Below are 17,774 nucleotides of genomic sequence, written 5' to 3'. Positions count from 1 at the left end.
CATGGGAGCCTACGCCATTTCCTGCCCTGCCGCGATGTCTGCTGGGACACACACGGGTCCCAGTGACAGCGCAGAGATTTCCTATTGCGCGGCGCGACTCGCGCATGCGCAGTAGGGAACCGGGAAGTGAAGCCGATTCGCTTCACTTCCTGATTCCCTCACCTAGAATGGTGGCGGCAGCAACCGAGCGATCGATCGGCCTCGGCTGCCAGCATCGCTGGAACCCGGGACAGGTGAGTGTCCATTTATTAAAAGTCAGCAGCTGTAGTATTTATAGCTGCTGGCTTTTAATTTTTTTTTTTTTTGGTGGAATCCCTCTTTAAGGCCTTGTGCACACTGGACGTTAAAATAATGTTATAAAAACGTCAGTAGCTTTTCAGTGAGTTTTTCTACTTTTTCAACATTTTTGCAATAGCGTTTTTAGCGTTATTTCACTTTTTTTTTTTACAATGGATCAAACACGTTAAAAAATGCTGGTGAGTGACGTTTTTGAGCGTTTGACATTGATCAGCGTTTAACCCAGCTGAAAAACGTCTCTCAGAACCCACTAGTTTTGGGGGGGTTTTTTTACTGCTTAAAAATGTTACTGCCCAAAACTGCTGATATAACAGCCTGTGTGTTCATGGACACATAGGATTACATGAAGAGTTTAAAGACTAGGAAAAAAATAAAAAAAAACACATCTACTGCCAAAAACAGCTGCTGTAAAAACGTCCATTGTGCATGAGGCCTTAAAACAAAACTCCGTTTTGTTTTCTTACTGAATTGTTTGTAATGTTTAATATAAAAAAAGAAAAACATAAAAAAGAAAAGAACAAGTGGAAAAAAAAAAAAAAAAAAAACTCTCCCATCTTTTAAAGCCATGGATGCCGCTATCAAGATAAATATGTATACAAAGACAGATCAAACTACCAGATCTCCTATGTCTAGTGTAATTAATAAATGATTACCTGTAGAGAAGTTATAGAAGCACTGTGACCCTGCAAAATGGCCAGTGGGGCACATGTCCTCAGGCACCAGATTCTGATCATCTTGTCACAGCTTCCAGCAGCAATCATTGTATTTTCATAATTGACAGCCATATCAGAGATTTCAGCAGCATGTCCCCTTAATGTTGCCAGGAGGTGGCCATCATCTGTTGACCATATTTTTACTAGGCAGTCATCAGAGCCCTGAGATTTATGTTAAAGCACACAATCAATATCACAGATTTCATTAAACAAAACTGTTTAGAAAGCATCAACCAGCATCTAAAATTAACTTGTGCGTTATCAAGGCAAGTAATCAACCAAATGACACTCTCAAATGATGTGATACTTAAAAAGGTATGAATAAACAAAGCCCAACGCGAAGGGGCATAATGGACTTCTGGACACAAGGCAGACTTTTCAGATTTTCTAGTTGACAGATTTATTTAACCCTTGCGTCATTGAAGTTATACAAATACTCCCTACTACTGCATGTATTGAATGCAGAAAGGCATGCGTACTACCATTTTAAACAAACTGCCTCACCACCCAAAAGTCTGTGCTTCGCTAAAGTAAAACAGGAGATCCAACAAATGGATTCGCTTATGGCCTCAGGGAAGAAGGTTTTACTGGACAGAATTCACATGCACTTCTGAATACCGGGACATTCTATCACCTCAAGCCCAACTCCATCAATCTTGACCACTGGTTGTATAGGGCTACCCAAACTTATTTCACTACTGCGCTGACCCTGGACCAAACACTTTCCCTTTCCTCTGACCCCTTTTCTTGCACTGCTTGGGGCAATCTGCCTGCAAAATTTTGCTTCATACTTTTTTTTTCCTTCACTTTTCTGTTCCTCGCGCTATACAGTTTGTTTCAATGGAGCAACCAGGACTAAGGGTTGTCTGCTCCAAAATACAAAGGAAGTTTCCTTGTGGGTGCAAGTGAATCTCTATAAAGACCATTTGTTCTCACTATGTTGGAGACTTACATTTTTCCTGAGTTCTGAAAAAAAAAAAAAAAAAAAAAAAAAAAAAAAAAAAAAAGCTGTTTTTCCTATTGGAGCTTGTACCTTAAAAATGCAAGTACATGTAGTGCATACACTAAGATACAAGTCGGATTTTGAGCACTCTGCAACAAAACATTTAATTTTTGATGAGCTACTCCTAAAGGGAAATCACATCCAATTATAAAGTTCGTCCCATTCACACTCACTTTGTACACTGACACAGACAACTAGATCTTTAGAATAACAAAAAAGTAGGAATCTGCAACACTGTTTGTTAAAATCTGTGTAATGTACATAGATCAGAGGCAAGGTTTTTGGAGTTATTCTAATCTAAATTTCTAAACAAAAAAATCATCCAAGACATTGCTGTATAGTATTAATGTAAGATCAGCACATCAAACTCACTGTAAATATCCTTCGGCCAGTCCGATCAAAAGTCACACAGTAAACAGAGGAGAGATGTCCCAAAATCCTCTTGTGCATCTTCATATGCTGATAAACGGCTGTTGGAACTAGTGTCTCAAACTTGTACTTTCCATTTAGCTTTCTTGCAAAAAGTGTATTTCCTTTCAAAAGAAACAATACATAACATTTATATTGATTCCCAACATTCAAATTTGTCTAGGTTTGATGGCGGGTTATCATGGGTAAAAAGGAACTACAACACACATGCAAGTTGAGGGCTAAGTTCACCTCATAGGGTGAAAAAAAAAAAAAAAAAAAAAGTGGCATAGAGTACATTAAAAACACTTGGCTGCCCTGGGTACTTCATGGGGATATGCCCAGCCCTGCAATCCTGACTTGACCTAGGGTAAACATTGCACATTGTTGAGATGAGGAACACTCGCCTATTCCACGGATGAGCAAATTCCCATCTTTTTTCTTTGGACTATTCTACTCTTGTCATTTCCAAATTCAGTTTTTCCCCCTTCTACTTTCAATGCTTTTCATTTGATCATCCACCTTACTCTCCAGTCTCAACAGCCCCGTAATACCTTAAACAGAACTCCCCACTCATTAGGGCATCTTGGTATATTTAGATGTATCCTGCTGCACTTTTCAGAGATGATTCCACACTTTATATGCTGACTTTTCTCATTTAATCTGATCTGTACTTACACCATGCCCTTATTACTGTACTTTACCAATCACATTGCTGTTCCCAGATGTGCATTTAGCTGGTTGAGGCACTTGCCTATTTTTGGCGATGTCTATATATATTTAGATTCCTTTGAATAGTTCAATAAAAACGTAACACACACACCACACATCCCTTGTCAGAGATCCCCTATCCTTGCTTGGGATGCAAAATACAATGAGCGTTTGCCCCAGTTCAGATCCAGTGCATGTGCAGGTTTTGATTGAGGAATATTGCTTGTTCATTTCTGTGCTATGAGCAAGCACTCATTGTATTTTGCATCCAATATATTAGACAGGATGAAGAAATTACTGGCAGGAAGAGTTTTTCAGACAGCGTGTGGGAGGTGCCACAACAGGCCTACAAGTTTGACATTTAAAGTAAGCAACAGTTTTAGCTGAACAGTGTTTAGCTTACTGGGGCACCATGACCACGTATGATTTTGTTTTTTAACCACTTAACAACCAGCCCATAGCCGAATGACAGCTTCAGGGCGGTTGTTTAACACTGAGGGGCCGTTAAATAAAAGCCTCCCAGAATTCCGCTCTCACACGCCCCCTGGGGCGTGCACTCGAGCATCCATGACTGCCGGGTCCTGTGGACCCGGCACATCACGGAAAACGGACGCTCACAAATGACGGAGCGATCACTTGTAAACAAACCGGCGTCATGTTATGACGCCGGTTCCTCCCTCCCCTCTCTGTACCGATACAGCGGAGGGGGAAGAGATCGGTGTCAGCAGTGCTGTGGGCTGTATCTGCAGTGCCCACAACATTGCTGCTCAACGAAATTTAACCCCTCAATTCCGAACCAATATTCTGCCAATACTCTGCAATACCCTGCCATTTTTTTATTTTATTTCAGTCTTCCCAGCCTAGGAGGTGAGAGATGCGGGGTCTTAGTGACTCCATATCTCACTGTAAAGAGGACCGGTCATGGCATATTTCTATTACAAGGGATGTTTACATTCCTTGTAATAGGAATAAAAGTGATCAAAAAATTTATTTTTGGGGGAAAAAAAAAGTCAACCTAAAATAAAGTAAAATGAACAATAAAAAAAATAATAAAAAAAAAAAATTAAAGCACCCCCATGTGCTCGCATGCAATAGCGAACGCATATATAAGTCCCGCCCACATATGAAAACTGTTCAAACCACACACGTGAGATATCGCTGTGAACGTTAGAGCGAGAGCAATAATTTTGGTCCTAGACCTCCTTTGTAACTCAAAACATGTAACCAGTAAAAAAATTTAAAATGTCGCCTATGGGGATTAAGTAGTGACGTTTGGCGCCATTCCACGAGCGTGTGCAATTTTGAAGGGTGACATGTTAGGTATCTATTTACTCAGCGTAACTTCATCTTTCACATTGTGCAAAAACATTGGGCTAACTTTACTGTTTTGTTTTGTTTTTAAGCACAAAACTTTTCCACAAAAAAAAAACGCTTTCGAAAAATTGCTGCGCAAATACCGTGCGGGATAAAAAGCTGCAATGACCACCATTGTATTCTCTAGGGTCTTTGCTAAAAAAAAAAAATATATATATACATATATATACATATACATATATATATATATATATATATATATATATATATATATATATATATATATATATATATATAATGTTTTGGGGTTCTATGTAATTTTCTAGCAAATAAATGATGATTTTTACATGTAGAAACGAAGTTTCAGAATTGGCCTGGGTGCTCCAGAACGCCCGATGGCGCTCCCTGCATGTTGGGCCTCTGTATGTGGCCACGCTGTGTAAAAAAGTCTCACATATGTGGTATCGCCGTACTCGGGAGTAATAGCAGAATGTGTTTTGGGGTGTAATTTGTGGTATGCATATGCTGTGTGTGAGAAATAAACTGATAATATGACAATTTTGGGGAAAAAAAAAAAAAATTAAAATCTTGATTTTGCAAAGAATTGTAGGAAAAAAATGACAACTTCAAAAAACTCATCATGCCTCTTACTAAATACCTTGGAATGTCTTCTTTCCAAAAAGGGGTCATTTGGGGGGCATTTGTACTTTTCTGGCATGTTGAGGTCTCAAGAAATGATAGGCCGTCAGTCCTTCGGGTAGGGCTGAAACGAATAATCGACATTATCGATAATAATCAATAATAATCGATAATGAAAATCATTGTCAGCGATTAGTTGGCGGTGTTGGAAATTGTTACCCCGTCACTTCCGGTGCGGCTCCGTCCCTGAAACAGCTGACGGCGGCCCTTTACCGTGCATAGTGTTATACCTTTAAATTTAAATAAACAATGTGGCTGTGCCAAGCAAGTGGAAAGGCTTAGATAGGATTAGATAATAACGAACTACTATTTAACCACCTTCAGACCGGACCATTTTGCTGGTAAATGACCAGAGGTCTTTTTACAATTTGGCACTGCGCTGCTTTAACTGGTAATTGCGCGGTCATGCAATGTTGTACCCAAACAAAATTTGCGTCCTTTTCTTCCCACAAATAGAGCTTTCTTTTGATGGCATTTGATTGCCTCTGCGATTTTTATTTTTTGCGATATAAACGTAAAAAGACCGCAAATTTTGAAAAAAAATTATATTTTCTACTTTTTGTTATTAGAAAAATCCAATAAACTCAATTTTAGTCATACATTTAGGCCAAAATGTATTCAGCCACATGTCTTTGGTAAAAAAAAAAGTCAATAATTGTATATTTATTGGTTTGCGCAAAAGTTGTCACATCTACAAACTAAGGTACGTTTTCTGGAATTTACGCAGCTTTTACTTTACGACTGCCTATCTCATTTCTTGAGGTGCTAAAATAGCAGGGCAGTACAAAACCCCCCCAAATGACCCCATTTTGGAAAGTAGACACCCTAAGGAAATTGATAAGTGGCATGTTGAGCCCATTGAATATTTTATTTTTTTGCCTCAAGCGATTGAATAATGACAAAAAATAATTTTTTTTTTTTTTTTTTACACAAAGTTGTCACTAAATGATATATTGCTCACACATGCTATGGGCATATGTGAAATGACACCCCAAAATAAATTCTGCTGCTTCTCCTGAGTACGGGGATACCACATATGTGGGACTTTTTGGGAGTCTAGCCGCGTACGGGGCCCCGAAAACCAAGCACCGCCTTCAGGCTAAGGGCGTAAATTTTTGATTTTACTTCTCACTACCTATTACAGTTTTGAAGGCCATAAAATGCCAAGATGGCACAAAACCCCCACAAATGACCCCATTTTAGAAAGTAGACACCCCAAGCTATTTGCTGAGAGGCATTTTGAGTCCATGGAATATTTTATATTTTGCCACAAGTTGCGGGAAAATTACAAACTTTTTTTTTTTTTTCACAAAGTTGTCACTAAATGATATATTGCTCACGCATGCCATGGGCATATGTGAAATGACACCCCAAAATAAATTCTGCTGCTTCTCCTGAGTACGGGGATACCACATATGTGGGACTTTTTGGGAGCCTAGCCGCGTACGGGCCCCGAAAACCAAGCACCACCTTCAGGCTCTCTAAGGGCGTTACAGTTTTGAAGGCCATAAAATGCCAAGATGGCACAAACCCCCCCCCCCCCCAAATGACCCCATTTTGGAAAGTAGACACCCCTAAATTTAGGGGTACACTAGTGAGACTAGGTAATAAATGGCGGGTGCCCTGAAACTATAAAAAAAATAACTAACCAACCAGCGTCACCTGTAACAGTTATATGGTGATCACTGGTGAAAGGGTTAACTAGGGGGCAATCAGGGGGCTTTATGCGGTAGTATATGGGGGTCCCTGGCGCTATAAAAAGCTGCGGCGAACCTAAATACCTACCTGCCTAACTAGCGTCACCTGTGACACTAATACAGTGATCAGAAAAACGATCGCTTATTAGGCTGGGTTCACACTGGAGCGATGTGGGAACGCCACGAATGCGCGGCGGGTTCCCGCATCACATGCCTCCCGGCGGCAGTTCACACTGCCCTATGCGAACTGCTGGGAGTGTCAGTGAAATGTTAATGACACCCCCAGATCAGTTCGCATATCGCAGTGCGATCTGCAAACTCGGATCGCATGGTGTGAACACCCATGCGATCCGATTCTGCTGCGGACCAAAAAAAGGGTCCCGTGCGAGTTTGCGGCGGGTGCGGCGGGTGCGACACGAATTCAGCCATACTATCTGTATGGCTGAACTCGAATCGCACAGAGATCGGATGTGATTTGCACTGCAGTGCGGTGCGAATCACATCCGTTCTCATAAACCGCTGCAATGTGAACCCAGCCTTAGTGACACTGGCGACGGGGGGTGATCACGGGGTTAAACCTTTATTGGGGGGGGTTAGGGGGGTACCTTAGAACTAAAGGGGGCTAACCCTAACTGCCCTAACAGTTATTACAGTCACAAATGACACCAATGCAAAAAAAAAAAAAAAAAAAAAAGCAATTGGTGTCACTGTGACTGGGGGGGCAGGGGTAATTGGGGGGTGATCGGGGGGTAAAGGGGGGGTGTGAGTGTGCCTGGCATGTTCTACTGTGTAGTGTAGTGCTTGTGCAACTCACCGATGCTCTCTCCTCGGTGCCGGAACGAAAAATACCGACACGGAGGAGAGAATACATCACTTCCTCTCCTGTGTTTACATTACAGGAGAGGAAGTGATGTCACGGGACATTTTCATTCGTCGGGAGCGATCGCGAGGGGGTGGCCATGAATGAATGGCCGTCCCCTCGTCCGGGATCGCTCCCGAACGAATACCGACCGCCGCAGGCACCGGGCGGGGGCCCGATCGGGCCCCCGACCGGCGGGCAGGCAAGGACGTACATGTAAGCCCTTATGCCTGCCCGTGCCATTCTGTCGACGTACATCGTCGTGCGGCGGTCGGCAAGTGGTTAATAGATAGTAGTTGGTTTTTAGGTTAGATTTGTTGTAGATTTTTCTGCGACCCATGAAAAAAAACTAACCCCGTCACTGAAACAGCTGACGACGGCCCTTTACCGCGCATGTGCCACTTCAATGCTATTAACAGCGCATGCGCAGGATATTTCTTTAGCGGCGGAGAAAAATTATGGACTCAAGCGGGCAGAGATTTGCGGGGGGGCGGAGCTGGACAGATAGTTAGAACATCAGCAGCAGCCCCGCCCACCCCACTAACATGCCCCCCTTTGTTTACGGTCTAGAAATTATGGACGCAAGCTGCTATTAACAGCACATGCACGGGATATTTGTTTAGCAGTCGAGAAAAATTATGGACTCAATCGGGCGTAGACTTGCTGGGAGGGAGAGAGAGCGGAGCTTGGAGAGGGGTACATGTAGTCAGTGATATGCACGGGGCTCCGCCACCCTCTCCAAGCTCCGCTCTATCTCCCTCCCAGCAAGTCTATGCCCGATTGAGTCCATAATTTCTCGACCGCTAAACAAATATCCCACGCATGCGCTGTTAATAGCAGCTTGCGTCCATAATTTTTCTCGACCAGTAAACAAATATCCCGCGCATGCGTGATTCGGGGGCATGTTAGTGGGGTAGGCAGGGCTGCTGCTGATGTTCTAACCATCTGTCCAGCTCCGCCCGCCCGCAAGTCTCCACCCGCTTGAGTCCATAATTTTTCTCCACCACTAAAGAAATATCCTGCACATGCGCTGTTAATAGCATTGAAGTGGCACATGCGCGGTAAAGGGCCGTCGTCACCTGTTTCAGTGACGGGGTTAGTTTTTTTCATGGGTCGCAGAAAAATTTACAACAAATCTAACCTAAAAACCAACTACTATCTATTAGATAGTAGTTAGTTATTATCTAATCCTATCTAAGCCTTTCCACTTGCTTGGCACAGCCACATTGTTTATTTAAATTTAAAGGTATAACACCATCTCCCCCCAATAAAATGCAGCTTATTACAAGCATATCACTGATGAATTGCGCCAATAGGTGTCATCCCGGGACTCATCACGGCGGTCTGTTTGGAGGAACTTTGATCGGTGATGAGCTTGGCGCAAATCAATGATATGCTGACTATGTTTTTTGCTTGTAATAAGCTGCATTTTATTGGGGGGGGGGGGAGTGTGTTACTCCATCATTGGTGTTGGTAAGGCCCCTTTCACACGGACGATCCGTTCAGGTCTGCCTGTCAGTTTTTCAGGCGGACATGAACGGATGCTCCATAGAGGTCTATAAAACGTTGGATGTCAGCGGTGACATGTCCGGTGACATGTCCGCTGACATCCGAGCCACTCCGATCTGAAAAAGTGTGACGGAGGAAAAAGCTATTTTTCCATCCGTCATCGGATCGGATGACGACGGACACTATGGTCCGTCGTTACCCGATCTCCCATAGGGGAGAGCGGCGCTGTGACAAGTCTGTCCCTGCGCAGTGTGCAGGGACGGATCTGTCATCTTCCTGCTCAGCGGAGATCGCTCCGGTGATCCCCGCTGAATAAGCGGATATCCACGGGGCGGATCAGCACTGATCCGCCCCGTGTGAAAGGACACTTACACTCATTTTTTTCATTATTACTTTTAAATAAATGGAAAAATGGCATATTACGTTTTTTTTTTTTTTTTAAATATGATTTTATCCGATAAAAAAAATTATCGGCCGATTAATAGATTATGAAAATAATCGTTAGTTTCAGCCCTACCTTCAGGTGTGATCAATTTTCAGATATTGGCACCATAGCTTGTGGACTCTAACTTTCACAAAGACCAAATAATATCCACCAATGTGTACTTATTTTTACCAAAGATATGTAGTAGTATAAATTTTGGCCAAAATTTATGAAGAAAAACGACTAATCTGCTAAATTTTATAACAGAAACTAAAGAAAATTTAATTTTTTACAGAATTTTTGGTCTTTTTTCTTTTATAGCACAAAAAATTAAAAATAAACCGCGGTGATTAAATACCACCAAAGAAAGCTCCATTTGTGTGAAAAAAAGGAAATTGACTGAATAATTGGCATTCAAAATGAGAGAGCACCGAAAGCTGAAAATTGGTCTGGTTATTAAGGGTGTTTAAGTGCCCAGTGGTCAAGTGGTTAAAAGGCGACCTTGGCCTTTAAGAATCTTAGGTCTTGGCATTAGAATTTTTACATTTACTGTAAAATCCTTTTCTTGGGAGACCAAACGACGTTGTCATATTATACTATTGCCTACAGGAGGCCTGGACACTGGAAAATTTAAAAGTAAATAGTAAACCAGTCCAGGATAACCCCTTCTATTGCCAAGTACACCTCAGTTTTGTAGCAAAGCAGTACCAAGTGCATGTCTACAAACTAACAGAGGAGCAGGACATGTGTCCCTCAATGGACTCCAATAACAGGACTTTACAGCGATTACAAAGATACCATTTTCTTCCCCATCCCTTGAGGGCCACCGAATTATCAAAAATGGTTATAAAAGGCATTTTTCACCTCAATGCATTCTCTGCATTTAAGGATAAGTGCACCTTTGTTCAAGAAAAAAATTAAATTATAAATGCATTTTTTTGCAGGTTACAAAAAAAAAAAAAAAAAAAAACGTGCATTTATTTTTTTTTCTTTACTAGGTTCTTGTAAAACATTGCACCTGCAATCAGAAGATCACAAGTGCAATACTGGACTCCTGCAGACTGCCAGTGTATCTGTTTGCTCGTACCTTGTATGAGCAGGCAGTTAAATACTGACAGAAAAAAAAAAAAACAGTAAACTACCGAGAGCTCTCAACAGCACCTAGATAGTTCATGGAGAGCCGACAGCCACAAAGGCTGTTGATACTTGTATTTCTCCCATTCAAAGAACTCTGACGCAGCCCATAAAGCGTTTTTTTTTTTTTTTTTTTTTTACGTGACAGAGTTCGGAGAGAAGATCCCTGCAGCAGTGAGAACAGGTTACATGTTCCACCCCAAACACATCCCTAGAGGTGAATGTATCCTTTAGGTAAAAAACATTTCAAAAGCTGCTCTCATCAGCCTCCCCCCCACAACTTACTTGAGCCTGATCGCAATTTAGCGATGTGCATGTCTGCAGCAGCTCTTCTCCCCTCTGTTCTCACAGGATAATCAGCAGCAGGAGCTCCTGCTGCGGTCAGTCAAATCCTGCGAGGGAGTGGGGTCTAGGCCTGCTGTGCATGTGTCTATAGACACACAAAGCCCAGCGCAGGATTGAGACTGCACCTATAACAAGCTGCTTGCTATGGGGGCACTCAGAAATGGAGGACACAAGATAGTCTGAGGTGGACCCCAAAAGAGGAGATTCAGGGCCGCTCTGAGCAAAAACAAACATAGCACAAATAAAACAGGTTTGTTATTTTCCGGGGGTGTAGGGGGGAGCTCTGGAACCATTTTAACTGTTAAGGCAGCCAAAAGCAGCGAGAGCCAACTGAGGGTGGTCATCAAACACTAAGAAGCCCACTAAAAAACAGAACTTGGGACTGCCTGCAGCTCAAAGAGCCATCTGCAAGCCCATACATCTGAAGCTGGCATCAGATGTTGTCTTAAACCTGGTAGAGTTAATAGAATTTGTAAACCGAAGACACTGTAGCAGCTATGCAAAACTAGCAAAGAGTAGCCTGGCTGTCAAAAAGCTCAAGAGGCACTCAGATATAGTAGAGTGTGCCTTGACAGGAAAGTGGTTGCTGAAAGACTCAGCCTGAACCACATACAAAAAATTAAGAAAAAAATAGTCTTCTAGTGAACTGGACAGAGGGATGTAAAAATGAGATCTTAGTTGAGATAAGAGGCTGCCAGTTCAGACACTCCCAGAGGTGATGGCTACGAGATACTGATTGGGATAGGGCGGTTTTTGAAGTGTTGCAAGAACCAAATTCCCAAATTCAGATCCAACAAAGTCAAAGAGGACTGAATAGGATGGGTTCACACAGGAGACAACCTGAACTTAAAATAAAAAATGTATGTATGTATATATATATAAATATGTATGTATGTATGTATGTATGTATGTATGTATGTATGTATGTATGTATGTATGTATGTATGTATGTATGTATGTATGTATGTATGTATGTATATATATATATATATATATATATATATATATATATATATATATATATATATATATATATATATATATATATATATATATATCTCCAGTGGTTTCTTGTACAAAATCCCAAGAGCAGAAACATGGCCCTTAGTGCTGCAGAAAGCTAAATGCTGAGCCAACCCCTGCTGCAGGAAGTAAAGGACTTGTCATATGGAAAACTTCCTTTAATTCCAAAATACCCCATCCCACAAAACTTGGGCTTTAACAGCTATACCGTAAACAGTGTGGTAAATGGAGCCACTAGATGTCTTAAATGGATACCATATCTGCTGGGACCAATTTTGGAGCCATGAGAATCGCTGGGTTGTTGATCAGGGTGTACAGATCCCACAGAGCATCCGTTGCATTCACTAGAAGATCCCTGTATCTGGAGAAAAATTGCCCATTTTGTTATTTAACCTGGAGGCCTAGATCCGCTACCTGTCACACAGGTCTTGAACACCTCTGGACGCAAGAACTTTTCCACAAGATCTAGGCACTGCCTGCTAAGGTAGGCTGCCTGCCAATGGTCAACATCTGAGATTTGAAAAGGGAGACAAGGCTGAAAAAATGAAGTTGTGTCCAGGACAGGATCAGTCTTTTTAGCAAGTTCTCTGTTTCTCCAGATGACCCTCTAAACTGGGTGGTCTAATACTGGAGTGACAGTCAAATTGCTTGAATATGTTGGTCAGGAGAAGTTTCATCTGACATCCAAGTCCTCTGCTCCAAAAAGGTGCCTAGAATTCATTCACAGCCTGACAGGCTAGCATCCGTTAAAAAGATCTTCAAAAAAAATACGAAGCAAAGACTTCCCCTGACTCCAGAGCCAGATTCCTGATCTATAAAGCCAGGAAAACCCATTACTCAGTACTAGTGGAATCGGTCTGTCCAAGGACTGGACCCACTTGTTCCATAATGACAGAAACTGGGCAAATGGAACTCAAACGAGGCTACCATCAGCCTCAGAACTTTCATGCAGAAGCAAAGGGTAGAGTGATCTGAACTTAGGAGTACAGAAAGACAGTCACTTCCAGCACAAAGAGGTCTTCTATGGTAAAGAGCAACATTAATTCAAGGCTAGGTGGATGCTGCCCTCCTCAATGGGGTAATCTAAACAAAACTAAGAAAACAAAAGCAAATGTAGGGAGCACACACCTAGTGCATTACCAATGACATTTATTCAATAGTAAAAATTATAAAAACTGGGTACTCACAAAATGCAACGCTCAATGAGGGATAAATGCCACATTTCAGGGGAGCACCCCCTTCCCTAGAGCCAAGCTAAGGTCGGTCGCCCCTCGAAATGCGTCAACTTGATCCCTTGATGTGTTAAAGGCTCATGTGTCCACACTATTCCACACTGTATTATGGCTCATTGAGCGTTGTATTTTGCGAGTACCCATTTTTTTTCATAATTTTTACCATTCAATGTCATTGGTAATGCACTAGGTGTGCGTGACTTCCATTTTCTTTTGTTTTCATGAAAAGTATGAGTCTAGGAACAGAGTTTGAAGTCTCTCCTGGGGAAAAAAATTAAAAATAATAAATACGCTGTCGTTCACTTTGTCTGGGACTAGAACTAGGTATTTCAAAGGTAGACTCAGTTCCTGTGCTGCTTTTTGAAGGTTTGGGCTTGGTGTGGACCGTGTGTTGCGTGACTGACTTCTTGTGGACAAGTTTGTCTGGAACACAAAGGAGAGGCTCAGAATCAGTCTCAGTAGCTGATGGTACAGAAGGCAGAATGGAAAGAGAATATGCAGGAAATTGAATGAAGTCAGTGCCTAGTCCCTTCTGCAGTAAAGTACCCAGTAGAGGGGAAATTCGAAAGAGCCCAATGGTGCAAAAATTGAAGTAGTGCATGAAGCTCAGCCGCCTTACAGAGTTTTCATCGACAGGACAAATACTGAGGCAATGCCAACAGCTATGGACATGGAAAGTGCTCTGCAGCTAACTGGTTACTGGAATAGCATCTGGAAAGCACTGTATGCAAAATCTTGTGGTCAAAGGTCACTTTCAAGCTAGCCCCAGAATGTCTGTTACAGCCAGGTCTGAGAATAGTACTCCAACGTTGGGCTGAGAAGTCGATACAATTAACTGTTTTTGTAGAGACCAACTCAAGCAGTAATGTCAAAGAAGCTTGACTGAAGAAAAAAAAAAAAAAAAATGCTAGCATAAAGAAAGATCCCAGCAGAGCTGAATGAAAAAATAAATAAAATGTACTTCCTCCTAGGACACTAGAAAATATGCATACATTCTGGCAGTGTTACCCTGAACTGGCATACACTTTTTCTGTCATGGTCAAATCCTTCTGTAGGCAGCAGTATAGCCCAAGAGTTGATGACTAAGACATTTCTAATTGTTTAATAAGTTCTCAAATGGTTAAAGAAACATGAATCTCATTAGTAGCACTAATAACCCTCCCTTGATAGTACTTTAAAAACACAAACAATGAACAAACTGCTAATGATAGCCAGCAAAAAAATATAAAACTAAAGTTTTTTTTTTCCCCACAACAAAAAGTGGGATGGCAATATTCTGAATAAAAAATTAAAAATAAAAAAACAACAAAAACCCACCATAGGGTGTTGTTGCATGTTTTCCTCTACACTATGCTAAAATAACTACTTCAGACCAGTGGGGGTTTGCACAAGAATTGCTTTAGACATCTCGCATACTGCTGTGAGAAACCTGGCCTCTCTACAGAAAAACCTGACAGTGTTGACTGCTCTGTCAGGTATGTGTGCAAGACAGGTAGAACACATTTTACAAAAGATAGTTTTACTATTTGAAAAAAAGCTGCTTGAGGCTGGGTTCACACTGCAGCGATTCGGGAACGCTGTGAATCCGCGGTGGGTTCCCGCACCGCATACCTCCCGGCGGCAGTTCACACTGCCCTATGTGAACTGCTGGGAGTGTCAGTGAAACGTTAATGACACCCCCAGATCAGTTCGCATATCGCAGTGCGATCTGCAAACTCGGATAGGAATCGGATCGCATAGTGTGAACACCCATGCGATCAGATTCTGCTGCAGACCAAAAAAAGGGTCCTGTGCGAGTTTGGGGCGGGTGCGATGCGAATTCAGCCATACTATCTGTATGGCTGAACTCGCATCGCAGAGATCGGATGTGATTTGCACTGCAGTGCTGTGCGAATCACATCCGGTTCTCGTAGCCGCAGCAGTGTGAACCCAGCCTGAAAGTAATTAAATAGTAGGACTAGTAACTGGATGATAAAGCTGGCCATAAAATATAAAATCTCAAGTACAATCTCACTTTGATATTTAGCAAAAATATATATAACGAAAGGTCAAACCTAAAAATTACATTCAATTTGTATCAAACCAGATTGCACTACATAGGCAGGGGCGTAGCTACCGCAAGGCAAACAATGCATTTGTCTGGGGTGCCATTCCCGCAACATTTCCAATATTGGTCACCGCTAAATCCACACCAGACCTGCCAGCAGAAACTTTTGACCCTGCCCTCCTTCTCCGCACTGTCCCTGCCACGCACTGGCATTGGGAGTGGGAATGAGAATGGCTGTTGCTCCCAGCCCCCCATTCCGCAGCTGCATCCTACTTCCTTACCTGTCGCATCCTACTACTAATGGCCGTGGCCACAGGTTAGGGAGGAAGGAGGAGGAGTAAGCAAGAGCTTCTGATTCAGGTAGCACAAGCGAGCCAAATGGGACAGAACATAGCTCAGACAGTGATGCTGGGTGATGCCGGGGTGATTTGCTATCCTCTGGATACAAAAGTGTGGGCACTGGTGTATGAGGTGACTGGGTACAGGGGGGTGCCTCTCATTGGTCTTACCCATATACCCCCATCTCTCTCTCATTCCCGTCTACTCTTCTCCTAGCAGGGGAATAGTACTGTGGCAGGCTAGCAGGTGGGGAGAGCGCGGTAAGCACTGTGGCAGATTAGCAGGGGGAGGGAGGGTATACCGCACAGTCCACCAGAGACCCCACACAACCACTAATAGAAACCAGGCCTAAGCTCAGCTCTTTGATGCCAAGCTCGACACACTATTCCACAAATTCAACCTGAGAGTCTTAGTGGGGACAAACATTTTTTTAGCTTTGAACATGGTACTTTACAGACTGCATCCTCGTCGGGAGAGTCACCTCACTTCTTAGCCTAGTGAATAGTGTCAGCATGACTAAAAACTTAAAACTGAACTTCCACGAGGATTGAAAATACAAAAATTATTGCATCACTGTATTTAATAGTACATTGGTAAATGTATTTTTAAACACAAGCTGTGTAGGTGTTTGAATTAGACATATCAGCCTCTTGCAGTCCTAATACAGCAGAGTTCAGAAAGGGGAAACATTTTCACATGGAGCCAATCAGTTCTCATGTGCTAACAAAAGATATGCTGATAGGACAAGAAAGCAGAGTGACAAACAGGTGAGCTCATCAGTGTGATGCTTCCCCTTTCACTATCCAGTCACAGGCAGGGGGAGGGACAACACCTGTAAATGTAAGCAGATCTCCTCTTCAGCCAGACAGTTAATGTCACAAGGGTTCTGAAGCCAATTCAAAGAGGCAACATAGGAAGCTGTAAAGCTGACCCAGGAAACAGACTGATCAACTGGCTTGTATGGCTGAAACAATAAGACATTTTATCATGGTAGTGGAAAGTGGTCAGACATCTTGCCCTCCCAAACATATCACATACACTCACCTATACTTGGGGGGTTTCCATAACTGACCGGCAGCTCTGGGGGTCTTCCACAGTGTAAAGCAGCCAGGCCTGAGCCTTTCCATAAAACGTGTTTGCAGCCTATAAAAAATAAAACAAAAATACATATACTTTATATCCACACATACACGTTACAAAACTATCAAGCACCATGGTCTTGGAAATCAAATAGGAAGTCACCCATACTTTTGTTTGTGCGCAGCAGAGACTGGCGTCCAGCTCCTAGTAGCGTTAGCACGCCAGGTACACTTTGAGGAATTTCTTTCTCGAGGAGTGGTCCTACCCTCTGGCATATTTGCAATAAATGGTCTGGTGCCAAATGTCGGTAATATTTTACCTAATGAAAAAATAAAAACGTTTATGTTACAACCTATAAATTCTCATTAAACACTTTTGCTTCAAACAAGGATGTGTAAAAAAATAAATAAATAAAAAATACTTATTGAAAGTGAAAAACTCAAAATGTACAATATTTTAGTATGAAGGAATATATGTTGAAGTATGGACATACATTTTACAGTGTATGTTTTAAGACTTACTTCGAGGTAACCATAGGACATAGCTTAATAAACATTTCATACAATAACTGGGGATAAGAGCAGGCAGAACATCAAACAGGTTTCCAGATTAACGCACAATAAAATTTGTGAGGCAGCATGGTGAATAACTGGTTAGCACACCAGCCTCGAAGATCTGGATATGCATTGAGTTTATGCTCATGTTTGAGTTTCTGTCTCTGCCTTTCTACTACTACAAATGAAAATACAAAAATATCTGGTGTATCTACTGACATCTGACCAAATTGGCCCAGGCCTAGATTATGGGTGTTGTAGGAAATTGAACTGTAAAAGTATGGAGTGCAGTCTAATCGAGTCTGTACAGCGCCGCCTCTCAACGTTTTTATGCTAGAGGAACCCTTGAAAACGTTTCCAGGTGTAGAATCCCCTTGCTGAGATTA

The 17,774-nt window shown here is 42.1% G+C and overlaps 1 protein-coding gene across 2 annotated transcripts in view; it reads right to left on the bottom strand.

The window, feature by feature from the left end:
• PHIP (PHIP subunit of CUL4-Ring ligase complex) overlaps nucleotides 1–17,774 on the bottom strand; it is a 232,351-nt gene that overhangs the window by 179,282 nt on the left and 35,295 nt on the right. For both annotated transcript variants that reach the window (XM_077487347.1, XM_077487346.1), the window contains exons 5-8: nucleotides 17,003–17,153; nucleotides 16,799–16,897; nucleotides 2,386–2,546; nucleotides 951–1,172 (exon numbers count right to left, since the gene is read on the bottom strand). In XM_077487347.1, coding sequence (XP_077343473.1) covers nucleotides 951–1,172; nucleotides 2,386–2,546; nucleotides 16,799–16,897; nucleotides 17,003–17,153 — 633 coding nt within the window. The remainder of the gene's footprint in view (nucleotides 1–950; nucleotides 1,173–2,385; nucleotides 2,547–16,798; nucleotides 16,898–17,002; nucleotides 17,154–17,774) is intronic.

Source organism: Lithobates pipiens, unplaced genomic scaffold, assembly GCF_037356315.1.
Source record: "Lithobates pipiens isolate NorthernLeopardFrog02 unplaced genomic scaffold, aLitPip1_a1.2 Scaffold_18, whole genome shotgun sequence".
Taxonomy (NCBI): Eukaryota; Metazoa; Chordata; class Amphibia; order Anura; family Ranidae; genus Lithobates; species Lithobates pipiens.
The sequence above is the reverse complement of the archived record's forward strand: the minus strand, read 5'-3'. Positions and strand labels throughout refer to the sequence as shown.